The following is a 21,236-nucleotide window of genomic DNA, read 5'->3' as shown; positions in this document are numbered from 1 at the left end:
AACATTTTAACGACGGTACCTACTATTGTTACTGCGCGTACGTTCTGTGCATCTCGAGATACAAGGATATTTTTGCGCGGTTTAAAACTATGCGGAGAAAGCAGAACTTAGCAAGTGCTCTTGGAAACCAAAATGAAAATTGGGGATAACCAAGCAACAATTTAGGAAAAACTGCCATACATTGCTTTATATTATGGCGCTTTTTGGAAATGTTGTTGCTTAATTATCTCTGAAGAATGCGCGGTTACCCCCAATTTTCTTTTTGGATTTCAATAGCCGTTGCTAAGATCTGCTTTTCCCGCATAGTCATAAACCGCACAAAAATACTTCTTTATTAGTAGGCACCGTTTTTAAACTAGTTTGCTCGAATGCTCTCGTTGGTGTCCCCTGAGTTGACAACTCAATGTCTAAAATGAAATGACTGGAAGCTTGGTTCCTTTTATAGCGCGGATCCGTGTTTAAGCAGTTTGCATATAACTAGATTTAACAACACAGGGTTCGTTATTAATTGAACCTTATTAACGTTTTCATACTGTTTCAAACTGTTATCCAGCAAAAAACTTAAATCAACAACATTAAAGAATATTTTACATTGAAAAAGGCTCAATAAAGCCATTAAATCAAATCTATCATCTTAAAATTGTTTAAAATAGCACGAGTCGTTATTCATTTCAATAGTTCCATTTTCCCGCTAGAAGATCCCCACACCAGGTCTTTTCATGACCTTGTTTGCCGTTTACAGGAGTTTACATAATAATTCAATCAAATACAAAACTACGTACGGTAAACAACCATTTCTCAAAATTCATTTCGTTTTTGCTGAGAAAGCTATGGCACAAGATTTTCGACAAATCACAGAACTTGTATGTCATAAAGCCAAACAATATCAAATTCAAACACAAACGCTTCTCTAAAAGTAGGTATTACATGCATCATGGTGTGTCTATAAATCTTTGATGTTAGCTCAGTCAATTAATTGGCTAAGTACTGTTATTCTTCTGTATTGCTTCGCAAAGCTTTTGCTCTATATCACTGGTGATCTCCGTAAATCTTTTGAATCCTTGCTATAAATATCACAAGACGCCAAACTCATCAAACAAATCTCGTAACACACAGTTCTAATTCTCACTAAAGTACAACTCAAATGTACTAAATAAAAAAAAAAAAATAAAAAAAAATAATTGTGTAGGCTCTGAGGTGCGAATGAAGCTCCATTGTAGAAGGCAAAAATAAATCACATAAAACAATGGATTTAAGATGTTAAACAACGTTTCTATAATTTATACACAAAATCCATTGAAAGATAATACAAAGTATCAAACATTTTCACAAATCCAACACGAGAAAAACTGCCGACATTTTTGCATTCAAACTGCCCCCCCCCCCCCCCCACACACACACACCCAACCCTACCCCACAATTACAACCCCTCTCCCCTCCGTGGATTTACTTCATACAACAGTGGCTCCAAAGTGCACTCGTGGAATTGACATATCACGCACATAACTCCATTGGTTAATTGTAGGGTCATACACTTCTACACTTGACAAAAACTGGTCGTTAAATCCACCCATGGCAAAGATTCGTCCTTTCATAACTGCAACACTTGCAGCAGAACGTTTTTGATTAAGTGGACAAACTGGAGTCCAAGAGTTTGTCTGCGGATCATAAACATCAACGTCACGGAGGTAGTTGTTTCCATCAAATCCTCCAATCACATAAAGAAGGCCATCAAGGGCCGCCACACCAGCTACAGACCTTGGTTTGTCTGTCAAAAGAAAATAATTAACTTTTTTTATAATAATACTATAAGTAACTTAATATTAAGGTTAATCTTTTGGGTCATTACCATGATTGGTACCCCTTTGAAAATACTCACAACTTTAAAAATTTTGGTTCTCAAGGGGGACATAACAACCACAACAGGTAAACATTATACTTGATGTTTTTCATGGAAGTATTGCATGAGAGATGATTATTTACTAGCGATACCAAGTTGCTATCCTTTTTTAAGTGATGTCCATGCTGAAGATACATGTATGATTATTACATGTTAGCAGGGAGTGCTCCATCATATTGGCTTCATTGGTAATTGTGCTGTTGCACAGGGAGTGGTTTTGAAGATATATATAATAATTTTATAAAAACTCTTTTTGGCCAGGACTCTGGAATGGGGTATATTACTATTCCTGAATTTTGTCATTTACTAGGACACATTACTTTAGGGGCCAGATACTACTTAGTCTCCTTCGCAGCTGTTTTTGGGATGTCACGCAATGCTCCCCCCAAAAATGTGACATCCTAAAAACGGCTGCGAAGGACACTAGATACTACCTAAATGCTAAAGAAAACTTGACCTGCTTTCCATGAATGCCATGTCTTAAGCTTACATAAAATGGAAATGATATTGCAAGTAAAATAATGTCCTACCCATTGAAGCCACATAACTCCATTCATTTGTCTGAGGATCATAACATTCCACAGTACTCAACCGTAAAATACCATCATGACCTCCCACGGCATATATGAGTCCGCCGAGCGTGCCTACTGCTAAGTACATCCTTGGACTCAACATGGGAGACACAAAACTCCACTGATTTTCATAAGGGTCAAAACACTCAACACTTTTGAGTCGACGCTGACTGTTGGAACCTCCTAAAGCATACAGTTTACCACCGAGGCAAGTGGCGCCAAAATATTTTCTTGGCACAAGCATTGGAGTTTGAATTGTCCACATGTTTTCTTCAGGATCATAAGTTTCGACTGTCCTCAAGTATTTTGCACTTTCGAATCCTCCAAGGCAGTAGATTTGGCCATGAAGCTGAGTAACGGCAACACCATAACGAAATGTAGGCATGTCTTCAATAGGCAGCCATTCATCTGTGTATAAATTGTACCTTTCACCTGATGCCACAGGACAACCAAGATGGAGGCCGCCAACAGAAATCATGACATCACCAAATCCTGATGGAATGCGCGGCCGCATCCTAGTGGCTAAGGAGTGTTTCCGCTTTTCAGAAGTAGGAGATGATGCGTAAGTGAGAGCTTCCTCCATCATCTGCTTACATTCAGGATCACTTGAGAGCCACTCATTGGTGAGAACATGTGAATTCAGAAAAGAAGGCGATAGCACCGGAAGTCGCACGCAACCAACAACTTCCGCCGCATACTTCAAACGATCGGGTGATGCTGAGATCCATTCCATCGCGGCGTTATACACATCTTCTTCTGATCGAACGCATACATTCTCGTCCATCAAGAGTCGTTTGACAGCTTCTAAAGGGAGATCCTTAAACTCGTCACATTTAATCACTTGCGTGAAATGCTTCACTGCATATTTGTGAGCTTCACCGCTGAGCTCCTCGCAAGAAAAGCCACCTGCTATAGCTGCTATACCGAGGCAGTTCGACGGATGAAGCTGCTCTTTGAGAAACTGACAACAAACATTCGTGATCTCTTTCATCTGAAAAAGATCCGATGTGCTAAGAAGGTCGTCCACGTTGTTTTCATTCACGTCTATCGAGGAACTGTATATGAATCGAACAATGCATCGCAGCGATTCACCTGTCACACCTTTTAAAGTGATCGTCTCGTTCTTACTTTCCATCAGCTTTCCAGTGAACATTGCTCTAAAATAAGGGCTTCCAACGGAGAGAACGTTGCGGTGTGCTGATATTGAAATCCCATCTTCCGTTCGAAGCGTTACATCACAAAGTTCTTGGAGATCCAATAGAGATTCTAATCCTTTTAGAACAAACGCAGGATTGCTGCTTGAAATGTAACGAAAAGAAGACATGATCAAAGGCTCGCCTGCTCCGACTTGGCAACAATATTGTCTTTTGCAATGTTGTGGAACAAGATATCATAAAGAGATTATGTGAACAAACAAAGGAGACGTTAGGATCTGGAACGAGAAGAAAATTACGCTTGTCATGACATTTTTTACCGCTGACAGGCGGGTACAAAGGAGAAATGTTTCGCTCGAGGAAATTTACTTTCACGTGCCGGTCTTTCTTGTACGTTCAAAATTTTTTCGAGAAGTCATCTTGCAAAGATGCCCACCAAAAGCGACGAGTTCCAGCAATTTCTGGACCAAAATCAATATTCCAACAACAGCATTCTTCGCTATGAGAAGATTTTTGGACGCGGGTTTGTCAGTACTGGGGGCCTTGAAACGACCGAGGTAAGACATCAGCTGAGCTCCTAAGTATTTTTACTGGGATCGCTTTTAATTCCTTGCTTTTATCTCATTTTCTTTTACAAAATCATACCACTTGCTCAGAATCCCACAGGCAGCCAAGCTCCAAAAGCGTTTATGTGCTACAATCACGCACGTAATAGCTGGTAATAGCGAAATTATAAGATTTTGTGCGGAAGAAAGTAATGATCTAAAAAGCTAACAGTGCAGTGTAACTAAAACTCCTTGAAATCGCCATAAATCAACACACAAATAGCCACGCAATGGGGTTCAGGTAGATAATTTTTATTCACAAATCATTCATAATTTTGCGATCAAATTGGAAACGTTTTTCTTCTATACAAAACCCCAAAACCTTGTAATTTCACTGTTACGCAACGGCTACCGTGACGCTCAAATTAGTTACAAAGGTCAACGTCACGCTTGTAGAGCTTGGGTAACCTGTGGAAGGTCATTTCAACATTACAGAATTTCATTTGATTTTCTTTTAAAACTAAGCTAAGGTATACGGTTTTAGAAATTTTTTGAAAATGTGAGTTGAGATTGAAGTCTGAATTTTCAAATGAGTGTTGTGCAATAACAATTGTTGGACACTTTCTTTGAATATTTTATGTGAACATTCTTTCCTCGTTTCTTTTTCCTTTAAAAATATAGTTCAGAAATGGTTTGAAAAAATATTATGTTTTATTTGCAGCTTTTCTGTAAGGTGATTATGGAGTTGGTACAGTACAAAATTACCTGTGTACAACCAACATAATATTGTGGACATTCAATCCAAATTATGAAAATAATTTCTGCATTATTTCTGTGAGGTTTGTTTGACTGCAGGAAGAGCTGTGTCTAAATTTACTGTGAAAGAAAGAAAAAACAACAACAATGAATAAAGAAGGGTAAACAAAAAAACAACAACAAAAAATCAAAGGCATTATGCAACCATACATGGACACGCTCCAGGACAACTTTGTCGAAGGATGGTTAAATTATAAAGGGTGTTGTATAACTTAAAATTACTTTTTTTTCGTTCTTTCTGTAGGAAATTATTGCCAGGCTTAGTTTAAAGCCTGGACAAAAGGTTCTTGATGTTGGTTGTGGAATTGGAGGATCTGGATTTTACATGGTGAAGGTATGCATGGAAAATCAGTGGCTTGCGTTAAGTACATCTGGCAAGCTGTTAACCCAAAGTTGGAACCCAACAATAAAAGAATGTATTTTGAGATATTTCACAGACTTGATTGCACAATAGGAAAGTAAGATTATTGAAATTCCTCAACTAAACGAGGATACTAATGACAGCAGTTGTTTTTTTGTCATCTTGGGACCTAAAGACAGTTGGCAACTCTATTATATATCTACACAAACTTTTGAAAAGGTGGCTGATGAAAGCTTCATGTTTTTTGTGAAATGACACCGAATCACAGGTTTTATGGCCTCGAGAAGGTCAGAATGATCCAAAAGAAAGGTGAAAGGAGAAAGGATAGAGCCAGGAGAGGAAAAAAAAAAACTTCACAAACTTTTGGCAACTTTGGAGTAGTTTTTGAGCAACAGAAAATTATTTCCACTGCCCCCTCAAAGAAGCAAGACTTGGGCAGGCCTTTTTTCAAAAACCCATGCAATTCAAAGTGTTTTGTAAAAACACAACAAAAACAATAACAATGCCAAGCATGTAAACAAACAAACCAATTAATATCACAACAACATCAAAGTTGAATTTAAAAATAGAAATGTATGGTAACTGGATGTCTTAGTGTCTTGTAATTTTAATTTTGTTTCGTTTGTACTCAGCATTTCAAGGTGGAAGTGCTTGGAGTGGACTTGTCTAAGAACATGATTGACATCGGAAAACAACGAGCGAAGGAGTTTCAAGATGATAAGGTGATTGTTTCTGTGAATGCGCAAGTTTGATTGAAGTCTAATCAAAGTGCAGATCAATAACTATGTAGCTTTAGGAACATTTTCTGCCATTTTAAATACAAGTAATAATTTGGGTTGGCCAGAGTACAAAATGAAAATTAAAAATGCAGTTTGCAATAGTGGAGAACATGGTCAACTTGGGTTGAGGAAATGAGTTATGGGATTGCCCCTGGGATAACAGAGTAGGTAGATTGTTGTAAGAGATTTTCAAATGTAGATGTCAAGAGATTGCAGTTGGCAGTTCTGAAATATTCCTCATGCTAGGGTTAACTTTTTATTAAGATTGGTTTCAGAGCTTGTAATCAATGTAAGTGGTAGCCTGTGCAATTTTTCATGAATGTAGGCAAAGTAGAGGGCAGGGCTACTTGGGTGTAAATATTTGTACACATACTAGATCTGCTGGTGGAAATATATTTTAAGTGGCTGGTGTCAGTATTCCATTTTGTTTAATTGACATGTTGTTTTGTTTTGTTGCATCTAGGTCGAGTTTGTTGTTGCAGATATAACAACTGCTGACTACAAACCAGAATCGTTTGATGTCATTTATAGCAGGGACACAATTCTTCACATCGAGGACAAGAAAACCCTTTTTGCAAATTTCCTGGTAAGTATATTTCTTTATAACTACATGTAGTGACTTTTTAATTGGTAGATCGTGACATTTCGACTGCTTACTGCTTGTCTTCGTCAAGCGATGAGGTCAACTGATTATGCTTCAGTATTTAATATGTCAAGAAGGTTGTCTGTGATTGGCAGGTTTCTATCCTTGCTGCCTTGAGAAGAGACTGTCTCATCAGCACTCTGCAGTTGTTCTGGTCTCCTGTTGTTAATACATGTAGTAAGACCAACACGCGTACACTCTAGCTGTTTGTGTTACATGTATTTTGTGAACTTAATTTTCAATAGGCTCTTTTGTTTTGAACGCTCATGGTAGGTAACACATAAGATGACATGCTTAATAGCCGCTTTTGATGCCATTTTGCTTCATTTAATATTTTAATTGATAGAAATGGTTGAAGCCTGGAGGTGAGCTTCTTATATCAGATTATTGCCGAGGCCCTACAGAGCTGTCCGATGCAATGAAGGCTTACGTTGCTAAACGGCACTACCATCTTCTTACTCCAGAAGACTATGGCAAGGTATAGAATTATTTTGTTAGGCCTGCACAAAAGGGCCTCGAGTGATATTGTTTTATTGATTTAATTTCAATGTTTTCAGTCAACTCGTGATGTGCAGTAAGTTAGTAAGTAAAGTCTTCATTTAATGAGGGTAGCACTTACATGTAATAGCACAAAGCTAACGAACCTTTGGCCCTCCAATTTATGGTATAAAATAATAACAAAATGAAAATTACAAAAAAGGAAAACAAAATACAAATTAAAAAAAAAACCCAACAACACTTATTTTAACTATAAAGTTTTAAAGTTTAAAAGGAGAAATAAACTACACTTGACCACAACTTTGATTTGGACATTGTAATTTTAATAGTTGTTAAATATAATCAGAATTTTGGTGGGGTGAATTATATTTCAAGGTTTCCGATAGGTGACAAATTTAATAGTTGAAAGCAGTGCCATTAATTTTACCTTCCCTGTCGACTTTTATTCACAGCTTTTAGAGGTAGTTGGTTTCACTGATGTGCAAGCAATAGACAACACCAAGAGATTTGTAGAAGTTCTCAAGTCAGAAAGAGGAAGATTTGAAACGGAAAAAGGCACTTTCTTGAAGGTATAACTTATGGTAAACAGTTAGTACATAAATCCCAGAAAGTGTTTGATTGGGTTGATTGAGGAACTCTTAGAAAAGTGTGGAGGGAGGGAATAAAAAGAGAAAGCTTTGGTGTGAAAACAAGTCTGTATGTAAAGATTTAGCAAGATCCTACAGGTGGGAAAAAAAAATCTCCAAAAAAGTGACACGTCATATTGCCCTTTTTGCGAGAAGCCCTTCAATTTAAAATGCACTGTGTATCCATTTTTAAACAATTTAGAGAAAACGTTTAAAGTTTTAAAGCCTATATCCATTTAAAAACACAGCATCTGTTTAATGTTTTTGGCAAAGTGTTTATTTGGTTAGATAATCATGCAAATTTCAATGATAGCTACTGTTTATTTATTTTTCTCCCTTTTTTTTTTAAGAACAAACATTTTGTTGTATAACTTGGGCTTCTAAAAAAAGCTTACGGTAAAGGAGAAAGTGCTCACCTGTTAATAATGATATTTTTTATTAATTTACAAGTAATTTATTTATTTTTTTTTTTAAACAGGATTTCAGCCCAGAGGACTTTGAATACCTTGTAGAGGACTGGGAAACCAAAATTGATCGCTGTGGTCGTGGAGATCAGAAGTGGGGACTTTTCCATGCCAAAAAATCAGCTTGAATTAATTTTAATCACAATCCTTGGGAAGAATCAAGCAATGGGAATTGCTGTAATTTCCTTCTCTGTATTTCATACGTGAATTTTTAAAAACCATTATTTTGTCTTTTAGAAGTCTTATTTATATATTAGACAAAGGAATGGATGCATTACTATGTTCAGATAACCAAAAATACCGGCGATGTCATTTAAAAAAAAAATAATAAAATATTTTAAAGAAACATGATTGTGTGATCTTTGTCTTGATAGAAACTATGGTTGAAGGGCTGGGTGGAAGAATAACATTAAAAAAGCACAAGATTAGTGTTAATTGCTCCAAGTAAACTGTACTTAGTGACACAGTGTGGATTAATGATACACGTATGAAAGTAAACTTCTGCATTTAAATTTTTTGAGCTGAAGGTGTGAAACGAATTCTGTAACCCAGTACTGATTGCCAAAAGAGAGCTGATTTGGCCCAGTCATCACTTATGCTGATCTTCCACAATGTCCTTCAATTTATGGGAAACTACTGTAAATTTATGTGGATAAATTTATTAATTTAAATTAAAAAACAATAATTTTTCTTTTTATTCAACGTTGTAGTCATTTTTGTTTCCAGAACTTTTTGTGCAGTTCCAGAAAAAATCCATACCTACCCCATGGAAGGTCACTGGAAATTCCTAGGGGTAGGGAGGGGGTCATAAAAGTCAAAATTTTAGAAGCAAAGTATGAAGCTAAACCGGAATTTCTTGGGGGATGGGGGATGCAAAACAAAAACCTTCCATGGGGGAGGGGGGGGGGGAAGAACGAAATTTTCTGGAAATGCACAATTAAGTGTTGTCTGACTTGGCTGGCTACATGTAGACTGAAAGCAGTAGTTGCATTGTGCATGTATTTTTTTTCTTCAAAGATAGTGGGGTGCATGGTCGGGAAGTCGAGATCAGCATGACCTCTGAGAGCCATGAGTAACCTGAGGGCTCAAGGTTTTGCCACCAAGCAACAACAACTTTTAATTATGTAAGTTTACATTATCGTTCATCTTGCCCACAAATAGCTAGCAAGCTAATTAAGGCAGGTTGCTAAACAAAACTCAATAAAAAACATCCTGACAAGTTATAGTAAATATAAATATTGCAATAAATATTCAAAAGTTATAATAAATATTTAAGAAATAAATAAATACTTCACCAAGCAATAAATATTCACAAGTTATAATAAATATTAAAATATTTTTAAATAAATACTTCTGTCACCACTCCACCAAGCAGTTATGTTAGGTGTAGCAAAATAAATAGGACTGCATGATTCTTGATTCTCAATATGTAACTTCTCCTTATATCATCAATACATTGTCAACCAGACAGGTGATGAAAATAAAGAAAATCATCAACTAGGGGATATTGTTTGACATTTACACCAACTTCTCTGAACTAACCTTGAAAAGAAATATATGACTTTCAGTCAGGAGAATTAACATTCTGACCATGGGAGTGAAAGGGTTAGTCCCTGCAACAAGCTTCAGGGAAAAGTTAATTCAAATAGACATGCATTTCATACAAAAAAATTTGATCTTTTTACCCTAGCCAATTTGTCCCTGGATTCAAATGACACAATATTTCAGATATTTATGTTTCTTGAATTATTTTGTGCCCAATTAGCTTCCTTGCCTTAATCAAAAGACAACACAAATAAAGTTGATGATAACGATGTTAAAATTTAATAATGATAATAATAATAATAATAATAATAATAATAATAATAATAATAATAATAATAATAATAATAATAATGGTTTGAGAAGACAACAAAGTACGGGCCAGTACGCTGGGAGCTCGAGCAGAGATATCCTGAATATCATGTGACACAGTTCAATATTATTGTGGATGTACTCGGAGGTTACTCAAGAGATGTCAGGAAGGCACTTAAGAGCTAGTGGGAGATCAAAGCGACACAATAGCTCTGCAGATACAGAAGTCAGTCATCACAAGCTCACTCAATATTGCGAGGCGCTTTAAGCTTTTGAAATAATGGACATTAAGTGTTTTATTATAATTTTTTTAAATTTTTTTTTCTTAAGTGTTTCCATCGTGAGGAACAGAAGTTTTAGTATTTAGATTGACAATTTTATGGATGGTAAATAGTTTTAGAATTTAATTACTAGGATCTTTGTGATTAGGAGTTGGGATTTTAATTATTGTAAGGACTTTGGTCGTTGCATCGATTGGTTACGGCTGGCTGCCCAATCATTGTTTAGGAGATCTGGGCATCCAGAAGTTTTTACTGCCATTATAATAATAATAATAATAATAATAATAATAATAATAATAATAATAATAATAATAATAATAATAATAATAATAATAATAATTATAATAAGAAATGTGCAAGAGAAATGTAGGAAACTAAAAATATATATTAAAAAATTTATTAAATATTAAATAAAACAACTGATGATGATGATAATAATAATTACAACGTTGGAAATACTTTAGAGCTTTGGGGAATATTCTAGGCTAGGTGTTGCTAAGCATTTTGCTTGACACCTGGTACTATTCCCCAGTCTTCAAATGCTCTTGGCTTGCAGTTGTCGGCTTTCAGTCCTTCTTTGTGGACTCGTCCTTCTGATAGTGCAATGCACATTTGACAATATATCGGGTATTTTGGCTTCCAGTAGTCTCCTATCACTGTTCCAGTAATGTTCCCAATTCCTTTCCATTTCCACTCCAAATACTTACTATACTCGGCCTCGTTAGTGCTAAGATTCTTCAGGTATTCTGCCAAAACTTTTGGGCTTTGAAAATTGCGAACTTTTATGACAGCATTTTTAAGATTGCCAGGCAGGAACTCTTCAAGTTTGTCTGTTGCCATGACTACGGGCACTGAGCCAGCATCAAAAGCATGGCTCAGTTGATCGTCAACAAAATAATTACAGTCTTGATTAAAGAACACCAGTGTAAACTTATATTTTCTTTCGAGATCTGTTTTGATCTGTTTAAAGTCCCTCCCATTTGCAGAGCCGTATCTACCCACCAAATCATTGTTCTTAAGGCAGCCTCCATAAGAGTCTATCTGTACAAACTGCATGAGCTGTCTCATGTATTCTGTGCGTACAGGCTCGCAGTTTGAGGTTACAGCCATGATAAGCCCTGTTTTTTCCTTGAAAGGAATCGGTGGTGTCAAGTTGGGCATGGTGTATACTGGGTGAGGAAAATCAGAATCCAAGCGATAGCTTTCTAACAGTTTGAATTTAGACATAAACTCTTGATTACTTAATACAGGTGTGTACACAGGGTTTTCATGAGTAAACAAGATCCATGGTACTGCATCTGTAGGAGGAGTTACATGACCATCGCGTGCATGCACAATGAATCCACTTGCCTCGCTTTCTCTGGAATGGTTGGTTGTAAGCTCGCAAGGAACAGGGCATCCATCTTTATCCCCATCAAAGTGGAAATGTACTGGTTTCCCAAACACCGTTGACCAGAAAATGATGACCCAGCGCTTTGTCGTAGGATTCCCCATTGGTCTGTTATTTCTCATGTGAGAAAAGAACTTTACATGAAGTTGCCACATTATAAACACCAAAACACAGACAAGACAAAGTAGGAACTTGTAAAGATGTGATCCTCCCTTCATTGTGTAACATCCGTTGTAGAATATTTGCTTTTCTGTAATGATCGACCTGTATAGAAAAGATGAATCATGATCACCAGATGATGTCACTGACAGTTACTGCGCCTTTCAATAACATGCAGACTCTGAAGTTCAAGATTCAACCAACCATTGTGGTTTTCACTGCCATGAATCACTGCAGCGGACCACTTAGAAAACAAAAACAAAAACGCTTGGCTCATTTAAGGGTCAAAAGGTCATGTTTGTGCTGTGATTGGCAGTGAATCCACTTTGTTGGCTTCTGTATTTTTGCAGTCGGCCAGTTGTCACCGTAATTATGACTGACGGCAGTAAAACATGCAAATCGTCTGTTGGGGTTGAAGTTTGGAGTCTGTATGTTATTATTGAAAGGCAGTGTCATATTTAATTTAAGGACGGTGCCTACTAATACCGAAGTATTTTTGTGCGGCTTATGACTATGCGGGAAAAGCAGATCTTAGCAAGGCCTCTTGGAACCCAAAAAGAAAATTGGGGGTAACCACGCATTTTTCAGAGATAATTAAGCAATAATATCTCTAAAAAGCGCCAAAATATAAAGAAATGTATGGGATTTTTTTCCTAAATTGAAGCTTAATTATCTCTGAAAAATGCATGGCTACCCCCAATTTTCTTTTGAGATACCAAAAGCACTTGCTAAGTTCTGCTTTCTCCGTATAGTTTTAAACCGCGCAAAATTATCCCTGAATTAGTAGGCACAACCCATAGGAAACCCGAGTATCTCGAAATGCGCAGAACGTATGCGCAGTAACAATAGTAGGCACCGTCCTTAAAGTTTCTCCTGCTAGAGAGAAAAAAGAAACATTACAAGTAAATTTTGCCATTACCAAATTAAATTGACAATATATTGTGCAACTTTAATCAGCTGGTGCCAAGAAAAAATTGCTCTGACAGTTAAGATAGTGCAAAATAGTGTTGGAGTAGTGATCTATCAATTAAAAATAGTTAAAATGGGGCTGGTGGTAATCACGTGAGCGACACAACGTTTTACGTACTTTACTATGATTCTGAAATTATGTAAACAATAAAATCCTCATTTCCCCTTCTTCTTAATTTGTATGCATTTATTTAATTTGACTGAGTTAATGGTCAAAATCAACTGAAAATTACCCCCTATAATTCATTTTTGGCTTCAGCAAACAACTTAATTGTAAAAGAAAATAAAGAAGAACTTTATTAACACAACGGCCTGGATCCTGAAGTAAAAAGTAAAAATATCTGAAAAGTACGTAAATATACATTGTAATTAAATGTTCGTATAACGCTCAGAATAGAATTGTTCTATTGGCATGTCTTTACACATAAATCTTTGAGTTTCTTTTTTTTCCGTTTAATCGCTGTGGGAATATCTAAAATATTCTCTTCTTGTAAATCAACTCAAATAATTATAAATACGCGTGCATTTTATTTTGGGCCGTCTCGACGTCTTGGTGAATCAAACAACCCCTTAACTCTTTAATATAATACTAGCAGTTCTCATTGAGAAGTGAGTGCTACGTCGTTTAAGGTGTTTTTGAATGCAAATACGACAATGAGAATTTCAACAAATATAACTTATTTTGTTTGCAAAATAACATGGTTACATGTATGTTCTTTGAGTATAACATTAACAAGTAACTATTGGTGTTCCTACTCCGGGCTTTTGTTGGGATAATTTATGCTTGTAGCAAATTAGGCCTTATCACGGTTTTCGACGACATTTTGACGAGTAGGCATTAACACGTCCGAAATAACAGTGTTTGTAGGGAAATCTGATGTCAAATAATTAAATTTTTCCTAAAACATCGCTTCTGAAAAATTAATGAAGCTGACCTTTTTTCGGTACCCGAAACGACATTTTTGTCAATCCGAAAACACTAGGCCTTAAATTTCCCATATCACGAAAGCTCGAAGTGAAAATTCCCTTCAGAAAATTGAAGGGGATTAAGGGCCTTCCGAACAGATAATTTACCGAAACGATCCGTTGGGTGCCCCTGATGAACGAACACGTTTTGAGCGGCTCGTTGATAGTTGCATGGGGATTCAAAAAACGCACAACAATTCTAACTTACCCAGCATCAATTTCTGGGAAATCCTAAACATTCTGCTGTTCCTCAACACGCCTTGTGTAACCCATGAAACATATTAAATCACATTTAATAAGCTCACATAAGTATACTCTTCGCTTTGTACGAATTGACGCAGGTGCAAATTCCCCGGTGCGACACGTGACGCTCAACAGTCCGTGGCGTGACGGTGTTGCGACAAATATGTGACACAGGTATCCCAAGCTCACGTTTGAGCGTATATAAACGGGACCTGAAACGTTTTCTATTTGAAGGCATCCTACGAACGATTTTCAATAGAACTTGTTCACCTGATCTCCTCTGCGTGTCTATTGGTGTCTTGTGTCGTTTTTAGGTAGAAGTCGTCAGAAATAAAACCTCCAGGAATCGCTTCAAAACCACACAGGACACAAAAGGACCAACAAAGGAGTGACGCATCAACATCAGCAGCATTGCCCATATCCCATGGCCACCCGGGACGATCCCCGGGAATTAGGATTTGTTTTTTTTAAAAATAATCTGGCAAATGCTCCATGGCCGGGACAAACTAGTTGTTCAAATGCCCCGGGGTAGTGGCTAATAATCGTTTTATTTTCTTCGTTTCTCGTCTTACTTTCAATAAAATCTAAGCTAATTCAGCCCAAATTTAGTCCTAGCTCTCGCATACAAGATAAACTCCGATCTCCTTCATACTACATCATCATTTCAACATATGATCAAAGTTAATTTTCTCATTGGTTTCCAAGCAACAGCTATTACCATAGTAACGGTAGCGCTAGAAGTATTCTAGAAGGTCGCTTTTGTTTTCATCGGCTCTTTGTCGATGTTCTTGGCCAAAGTTTCTTTGCCTTGAGACTTAATGAAAGATCAAACTTTTAAGGCTGGTTTCCATATGATCGCAGATCGCAGATCGCAATAAGGTCTGCGATCGTCTGCGATCATTCCTCGCGAAGCGAGGGCCGAAGGCCCGAGCGTAGCGAGGTTAATAAATTTGTCGGGCCGAGCCGGCCCGAGCGGAGCTAAGCCGCGCGAATTCGAGCGAAAAATATATTTATATATGTCTATATATGTTTATATCTTTGAAGGTGTCCGCACAATGACGTCAGACTGTCTGGCGTTGTCTGGAGCAAAATTTGCATACATGGAAAAAAAATATGCGTGCATGATCAAATTTCAACTGCAATGTTCATCAATATTCACTGGACACAGAACTATCTCTCCAGAATCTTTTCCCTTTCTTTTAGAAATCTTTTTTGTGAAAGATTGCATTAAAGAAATTACACGTTTTGTGGCCGCGGTCAATAATTTTCCGTGGGAAATAAATTCATCCAACACGACAGCGCTGCACGCCCGTTGTACATTACGTCGCGTCAGAAATAGATTTTCAACCGCAAACTAGCCCGTGGAACTACGAAAACACCATGCTCATCAAAAAAAATTCTTATGCGCCTCTTAATCTCCTCGTTTGATGCTACAATACGAGTAAAGAGGGCTTTCCACCCAGCCCCCGCTTCGCGAGGTTTTGCGAGTCACGTATTTCTAGTATGGAAACTACTTCTGCGATCGCCTGCGATCCTGCGATCGTGATCGCAGATGATCGCAGAAGATAGAACCATGTTCTATCTAAAGGCTGGTTTCCATATGATCGCAGATCGCAGATCGCAAACAATCGCAATTGATCGCAGGAGATAGAACATGGTTCTATCTTCTGCGATCACGATCGCAGGATCGCAGACGATCGCAGAAGTAGTTTCCATATGATCGCAGACCTTATTGCGATCTGCGATCCGCGATCATATGGAAACCAGCCTTTAGATAGAACATGGTTCTATCTTCTGCGATCGTCTGTGATCACGATCGCAGGATCGCAGACGATCGCAGACCTTATTGCGATCTGCGATCCGCGATCATATGGAAACCAGCCTTTAGTGTGGATAGACATATTTTCCATACTGAAATTTTGTCGTATTCTAGTTACTGTCAGTCCCACATACCTCTATGTATCAGCGACCCAAGTGGCTAATTTTAAAACTCTCGCGGTATACTGGTATACCACTAGAGTATACTGTAAAAAGAAGTATACTGGTTCACTCAATCTCCACTCTTTTCCAAAAATCAATCACTAGAGTTAATCTCACTTCTGACTACCTCGATTATACGAATGGTTGGTTTCATCAACACAGTTGACCAGGTCACTTGTTCTTAGTATTCTAATTTTGACCCCATTCCCTTTTAAGAGATCAATTCTTTTCTTTTCCTTGCCTTTGTACATGCCGGCTAAACAGCATGGAGGAAATAATTTGGAAACGCAATCCAGGGTTGAGTTGCTCGAAGCATGGTTAGCGCTAACCATTGGTTACGGAGGTATTAAAACCTATAGGTTGTCATGGTATTTAACCCGGGTTAGCGCTAACCATGCTTCGAGCAACTGGGCCCAGATGATTAAGATTCTATCAAAAACAAGAGCTAACAAGGACAATGGAGTAATCTCTTAAAAAATGAATGAATGAGAGGCGGCTGTATTCGCAGGCTATGCTAAAGTAGGTCCAGTGTACTTGAGTCGTACAGGTAAAAATGAGGGGGTTCTGTGCTTTAACAGAGGAAGCAGTATTATTTGTTCTCAGACTCAATTATTGCATATTGGAGGTACTTTTGTGCTAGGAAGGTTTTGAAACCTGAAATGAAAATTGCCGAGCCAGAATTGCTTCTACCTGTCACACTATATGGCGCCATCCAAATTCCGCGACTACACTGATGTCTCAGCCGGACAGTCAGGGATGATTTAAGTAAGTGCCGGTTCCAACGCCCCTGGAAATAAAAATGTTTTTTGTTTTAAGCTTCTTATGGTCACCATTGATGAATAGCGGCTCTTCTAACTAGCAAAGAACGTGATCACAAAGAATAACTTCAGGCAACACCTTAAATTCAAGGAGCAAAATATTGGTATCAAGTTCGAAGTGTTAACTGACGGCGAGGAAACAAATATCAAACTTTTACTCTACGGAAATTCGCTGAAATTAGAAGACCTTGAGGCCGGGATGATGTAATTTTGGCATGACCAACTGAATGTTTGTATACCATTTTCCTGAGGCATGAGGCTGCTAGGGTTGATAAGAATTCCTTGCACTGCTTAGGAGTGTTATATGATGCGGTCGGAAGCCTCCCAATAACTAGCGAAAATAGCCGTTAGGCAGCAAGGAGACAGTTTCGTGAAAGAGACTGACCGTATACGCTTTTTCAACTGATGTTTAAGGAAAAAATTCCTACCCTTTGAGAGTACGAGTTCCTCCGTGGATTCTAGAGCAAAAGAGAGACTGCTCGCAATTTACAAGCGGCAAAGCGGAGCTTGAAGACCCGTCACAACCCCCCATCAAATCATGCCCGTGCGCCTCCGGCTTGGCGGGAAGCAGTGCTGTGTTACATCTGTTAATCATTAATCGTTTACAAAGGATCGGATCGGCAACGTGGCATTTCGGTGTCCTCTGCAGTGGAGCAATCTCTCTGGAAAGTGCTTCCTCTTCATAACAAACTCAGGTAAATATACACCAGTTCAGTTTCTTTTTGCTTCTTATGCATTTCATCTACGGTGTGTTTACTGCAGGAATATTGAGCGCAAATTTTGTAATAGGGCTTCAAAGTAGTATACCGCCTCTCGAGCGTGTGTAAATCAGTATAAATACGCAACCTAAATAACCTCAAGCTCAGCTCCCCATTTCTCAAATACGAGCTATCTCGAGCCTCTGGCTAGTTCGAACAGCGACTTGTTCTCCCTGGAGACTGTTTACAGAAACTTGCTTTTTCATTGTTCGAGTCGAACAAATTCCTGTTTCCCTTGTCGAGTATTCTCGGTTTTCACTGTCACGCCATTGAAAAAAAAAATCGAAACCATTCCATGAATGACGTCAAGAAATGGACATGGTATAGAGGATAAATAAATAAGGCATCTGTCCAAGTGTCAGGTCTGTGCGGCATTCTGTACTCGAGTTATTTGACAAAATGTTCCACATAAATTTATAGAGCTTAGTATGGAGACGCCATGCTTGTGTCCCTCTGAGGGGCACAAACATGGCGGCCGGAAACAAGAAAAAACATCTGGAGTTCACTTTTGCCAGAAAAGATGTTTGTTTGCCCTTGTGAATTTTCGAATGTTTAGATTAATATTTCTCCTCAAACTTAAATTGTTTAGAATGCTGAAAATCACCCGAAGAGTCATTTTTAAGAGACGGAAAAGCTCTGTCACGGCCATCCTCCTGATGTCACGCACGATGGAAACTCGGAAATTGAAACTGTTCTATTTTCAAACGGAAGCACGACATCGAGCTAAGAAATTGTGAACAGACATATTTTTAGGTAATCTTTCCGTGAATGAAGGTAAAAATTTTGTAGGCCTCCCAGTTTTGAATTCTAGAATTTGGTGACGTCACGTGAAAACCAAGAATTGGCGGGAGTGTATTCAGTTAACGACAAATGTTCATTGTTAAATGAAATAATACAAATGAAAGAGTATTCAATACGCTTGAAAGATATGCCTCGATGGACTCTATCTTGGCTCCAGAGTAAAGGGGTGGAAATCAACCAACGGTGCGCGCTACTCGAAAACAAAACAGAATGCTATGGTAAGCCAGTCTCATACGCAGCCGTTAACTGAGTAGTCACGCAAGACTGGTGGGAAAAACGTTGCGTGACGCTCCAAGGGTAGGGCTGTACTTGTGAATTGTTTTCGTGATTCCACCTATGCCTTCCTAGACCTGTGCTGTAGACTAGGAATAGCCTTTTACTTTTCTTAGGGATAGAAAAACGAACGAACCACCCGGGCGTGCGCAAAAATTGTCTTCGTGTAGAAAAATTAGGGACTGCTGGGTAGTGTACTAGGCCTGTTGATACGTTTAAAACAAAATCAAAAAGGTTAATGGTGTCTTCAGGCTAGGCGGCGAGGGGTTTCCCCCTCAGACAACAGTTTTTTTCACCGCGTAATCTACCCTTAGAGAAGCCGACAGCGAGAATTGCTACGATGAATGTTTGTTTATAATACAATTTAATGGCACAAATACAAATAACATAAGAAAAAAGTATGAGCCATAAGGATGATTTGTAAAAGAGTCAAGACCCCATACAAGACAGATCACCTGGGAACTAAACTTAAAAAACAGAAAAATATAAATATGTATATTAGTAAACAAGAATAAGTACAGAAACACGCCAACTAGTTATTCCGGCGATAAAGAATCCCAAACCCCCGGTTTTAGAATACTAATACTTGTTGCCGAACGGACCTTCATAGGTAAAGTATTCCACCTAGTTTTAATTTTGGTAAAAGTAGGTAAATTTAAATACGTTTGTCCTTGTAAAGGAATAGACTTATAGACGACAGAGTTCACGTTTGCCTGCAAGCGCTCTACTTCAAGCAGAAAATTCACTACAGTTTGAAACAAATATGTCGTTGTTTCTATGGAAATACTGGGTATGGTAGCCGCTCCCTCGTGCGCGGCTTAAAAAATGTAAGCATGCGCACTCATTTTGCCGTTGTGTCGTCGTGTGACGTTTTGCAATAAGTAGAACAAACGACGTGACAACTTGTCACGTTACAAATCACGCAAGATTGCTCCTGATTGGCTGTCGATTCCCGCCAAATCCCACGCAAGCTTATACCGTACTGCAAGAGACAAACAAACACATCGGCTAGTAGATTAGCTATTTTCTAATTTGCAGCCTCGTAAAATGCAGTTTCCTCCAGACAAAATTTGTAAAAAGAACGAAAACAAACAAAAAAAAAAAAATCGTCATCTGAAATGGTGCAGCTATCGATGTTGCGTCTTTGGGAAAACAATTTGTAACATGAAGTTTTTGTTGGACAGGTTTCGCGTGGAGGGAGTTACGTATCCTGGCAACAAACGCAACATTGGCGAGCCACGACCTGGAAGAACGTATACAACGAATTACTTGGCCATAATAACTATTTGTGGTCTTCAAGTTGTTTTTACTTCTCTGGCTTTGACTAATAATAGATAAATGGTGCAATATTGAGTACCATTCGATGACTAATACATATTTTTGGAACACTTGAAGGTTTTGGAAGTTTAAAGCAACGTATCTAACGACACGAGTGTTTAATTTTTCATTAAAAAGTTTATTTTACATCATCCGGTGCGATTACCTAATCTGCCGATGTATCTCCTCATTTTTCGTTTGTAAACAACTAGCATTCATTAACCGAAGATGATACACCCAGCCACTTGTCAGCTTCTTTGCGTTTTCATGCAACTTAAAGGATTTTCCGTTTTTCAGTCTGATAACGGGCCTGAATTAGTTTTTAGTTTGAATGCCTCGAGCTTTGGTATGGCCTGGTACCAGTGGGGTCTTTCTGAAGCGATTCACCTGCTTAAAATGCCATGTGGTGTGCGGTCATCGCTTAGCTAATTGACTGAAACAATTTATATCTTTTATCAGCAGAGACGCGCGGTAAAAGGAAAAACCTTTATCAATCGATAGAAAATTATTTTAAGTTGTCGAATTAAGTTAAACGAGTAATATGATCTGGACGCCGAAGGTGTGCTCTTGTTAAGGCGGGGGTTCATATGAAATTGTCCACAAAGACTTTTTTTATGTTTACTTTAGAATTGATAAGTTAATTGGTCTCCCAACTGGCACGTGCTTTTTCGTGATATTTTCAAAGTTGAGATGCCAAACGAACCGTTTGTAAACAACAGGTATACGGGACGTATCTCTAGCTCTATGCCATGGCAACGGACATAACGTTTCTGGGTTTTTTTTTTTTTTGTCTTTTTTGATTACGCTACAAAACAGTTTTGGTCCCCAAAATCTTCAGTACAAAGATTGGATATCATCCTCTTAACTTTCCCCAAAGGTTTTTTTTTACATCTCTGAGATCTAGAAGATCTCAAGATGAATCTATCCGATTAATTTGCACTGTTCATTGTTCGTGAAAGACAACTTGGATTTTCTGTTACAAATTCAAGTAATCACCATTGCACGTATTTTCAAATTTCGGAAATTTCTGTGCTTATAACAACTTACAACGAAATGCTCTTCATTAGAA

At 38.0% G+C, this 21,236-nt stretch overlaps 3 protein-coding genes across 4 annotated transcripts; 1 reads left to right on the top strand and 2 right to left on the bottom strand.

Moving 5' to 3' along the window:
- Positions 1-433: 433 nt before the first annotated feature.
- On the bottom strand, positions 434-3,952 carry LOC146464569 (kelch-like protein 20). The gene is made up of 2 exons (XM_085129217.1): positions 2,431-3,952; positions 434-1,768 (listed from the first exon to the last, which is right to left on the bottom strand). The coding sequence occupies exons 1-2, from the start codon at positions 3,794-3,796 to the stop codon at positions 1,452-1,454; spliced, it is 1,683 nt and encodes a 560-aa protein (XP_084985343.1). The 5' UTR covers positions 3,797-3,952; the 3' UTR covers positions 434-1,451.
- A 24-nt stretch (positions 3,953-3,976) lies between these two features.
- On the top strand, positions 3,977-8,704 carry LOC146464568 (uncharacterized). Its single transcript, XM_085129220.1, has 7 exons — positions 3,977-4,183; positions 5,232-5,321; positions 5,981-6,070; positions 6,591-6,713; positions 7,117-7,248; positions 7,721-7,837; positions 8,373-8,704. The coding sequence occupies exons 1-7, from the start codon at positions 4,055-4,057 to the stop codon at positions 8,484-8,486; spliced, it is 795 nt and encodes a 264-aa protein (XP_084985346.1). The 5' UTR covers positions 3,977-4,054; the 3' UTR covers positions 8,487-8,704.
- Positions 8,705-9,449: 745 nt separating this feature from the next.
- LOC146464567 (GDP-fucose protein O-fucosyltransferase 4-like) lies at positions 9,450-16,325 on the bottom strand. 2 transcript variants are annotated; one of them, XM_085129218.1, is made up of 2 exons: positions 16,174-16,325; positions 9,450-12,147 (listed from the first exon to the last, which is right to left on the bottom strand). In XM_085129218.1, exon 2 carries the CDS (start codon positions 12,099-12,101, stop codon positions 10,989-10,991), a length of 1,113 nt encoding a protein of 370 aa, XP_084985344.1. In that variant the 5' UTR covers positions 12,102-12,147; positions 16,174-16,325; the 3' UTR covers positions 9,450-10,988. The 2 variants fall into 2 exon arrangements, with proteins under 2 accessions (XP_084985344.1, XP_084985345.1); XM_085129219.1 differs by lacking the exon at positions 16,174-16,325 and adding an exon at positions 14,186-14,326.
- Between the last annotated feature and the right edge of the window lie 4,911 nt (positions 16,326-21,236).

The sequence above is a fragment of the Pavona decussata genome, unplaced genomic scaffold (genome assembly GCF_977016875.1).
Source record: "Pavona decussata unplaced genomic scaffold, jaPavDecu1.1 SCAFFOLD_161, whole genome shotgun sequence".
Lineage (NCBI taxonomy): Eukaryota > Metazoa > Cnidaria > Anthozoa > Scleractinia > Agariciidae > Pavona > Pavona decussata.
This window is presented reverse-complemented; position numbering and strand designations above follow the sequence as displayed.

Coding starts and splice junctions, on each gene's coding strand:
- LOC146464569 (XM_085129217.1), bottom strand. CDS start 3,796: ATGTCTTCTTTTCGTTACATTTCAAGCAGCAATCCTGCGTTTGTTCTA. Junction 1,769..2,430: donor GAGTTATGTGGCTTCAATGG/GTAGGACATTAT, acceptor TTCTTTTGACAG/ACAAACCAAGGTCTGTAGCT.
- LOC146464568 (XM_085129220.1), top strand. CDS start 4,055: ATGCCCACCAAAAGCGACGAGTTCCAGCAATTTCTGGACCAAAATCAA. Junction 4,184..5,231: donor GGGGCCTTGAAACGACCGAG/GTAAGACATCAG, acceptor TTCTTTCTGTAG/GAAATTATTGCCAGGCTTAG. Junction 5,322..5,980: donor CTGGATTTTACATGGTGAAG/GTATGCATGGAA, acceptor GTTTGTACTCAG/CATTTCAAGGTGGAAGTGCT.
- LOC146464567 (XM_085129218.1), bottom strand. CDS start 12,101: ATGAAGGGAGGATCACATCTTTACAAGTTCCTACTTTGTCTTGTCTGT.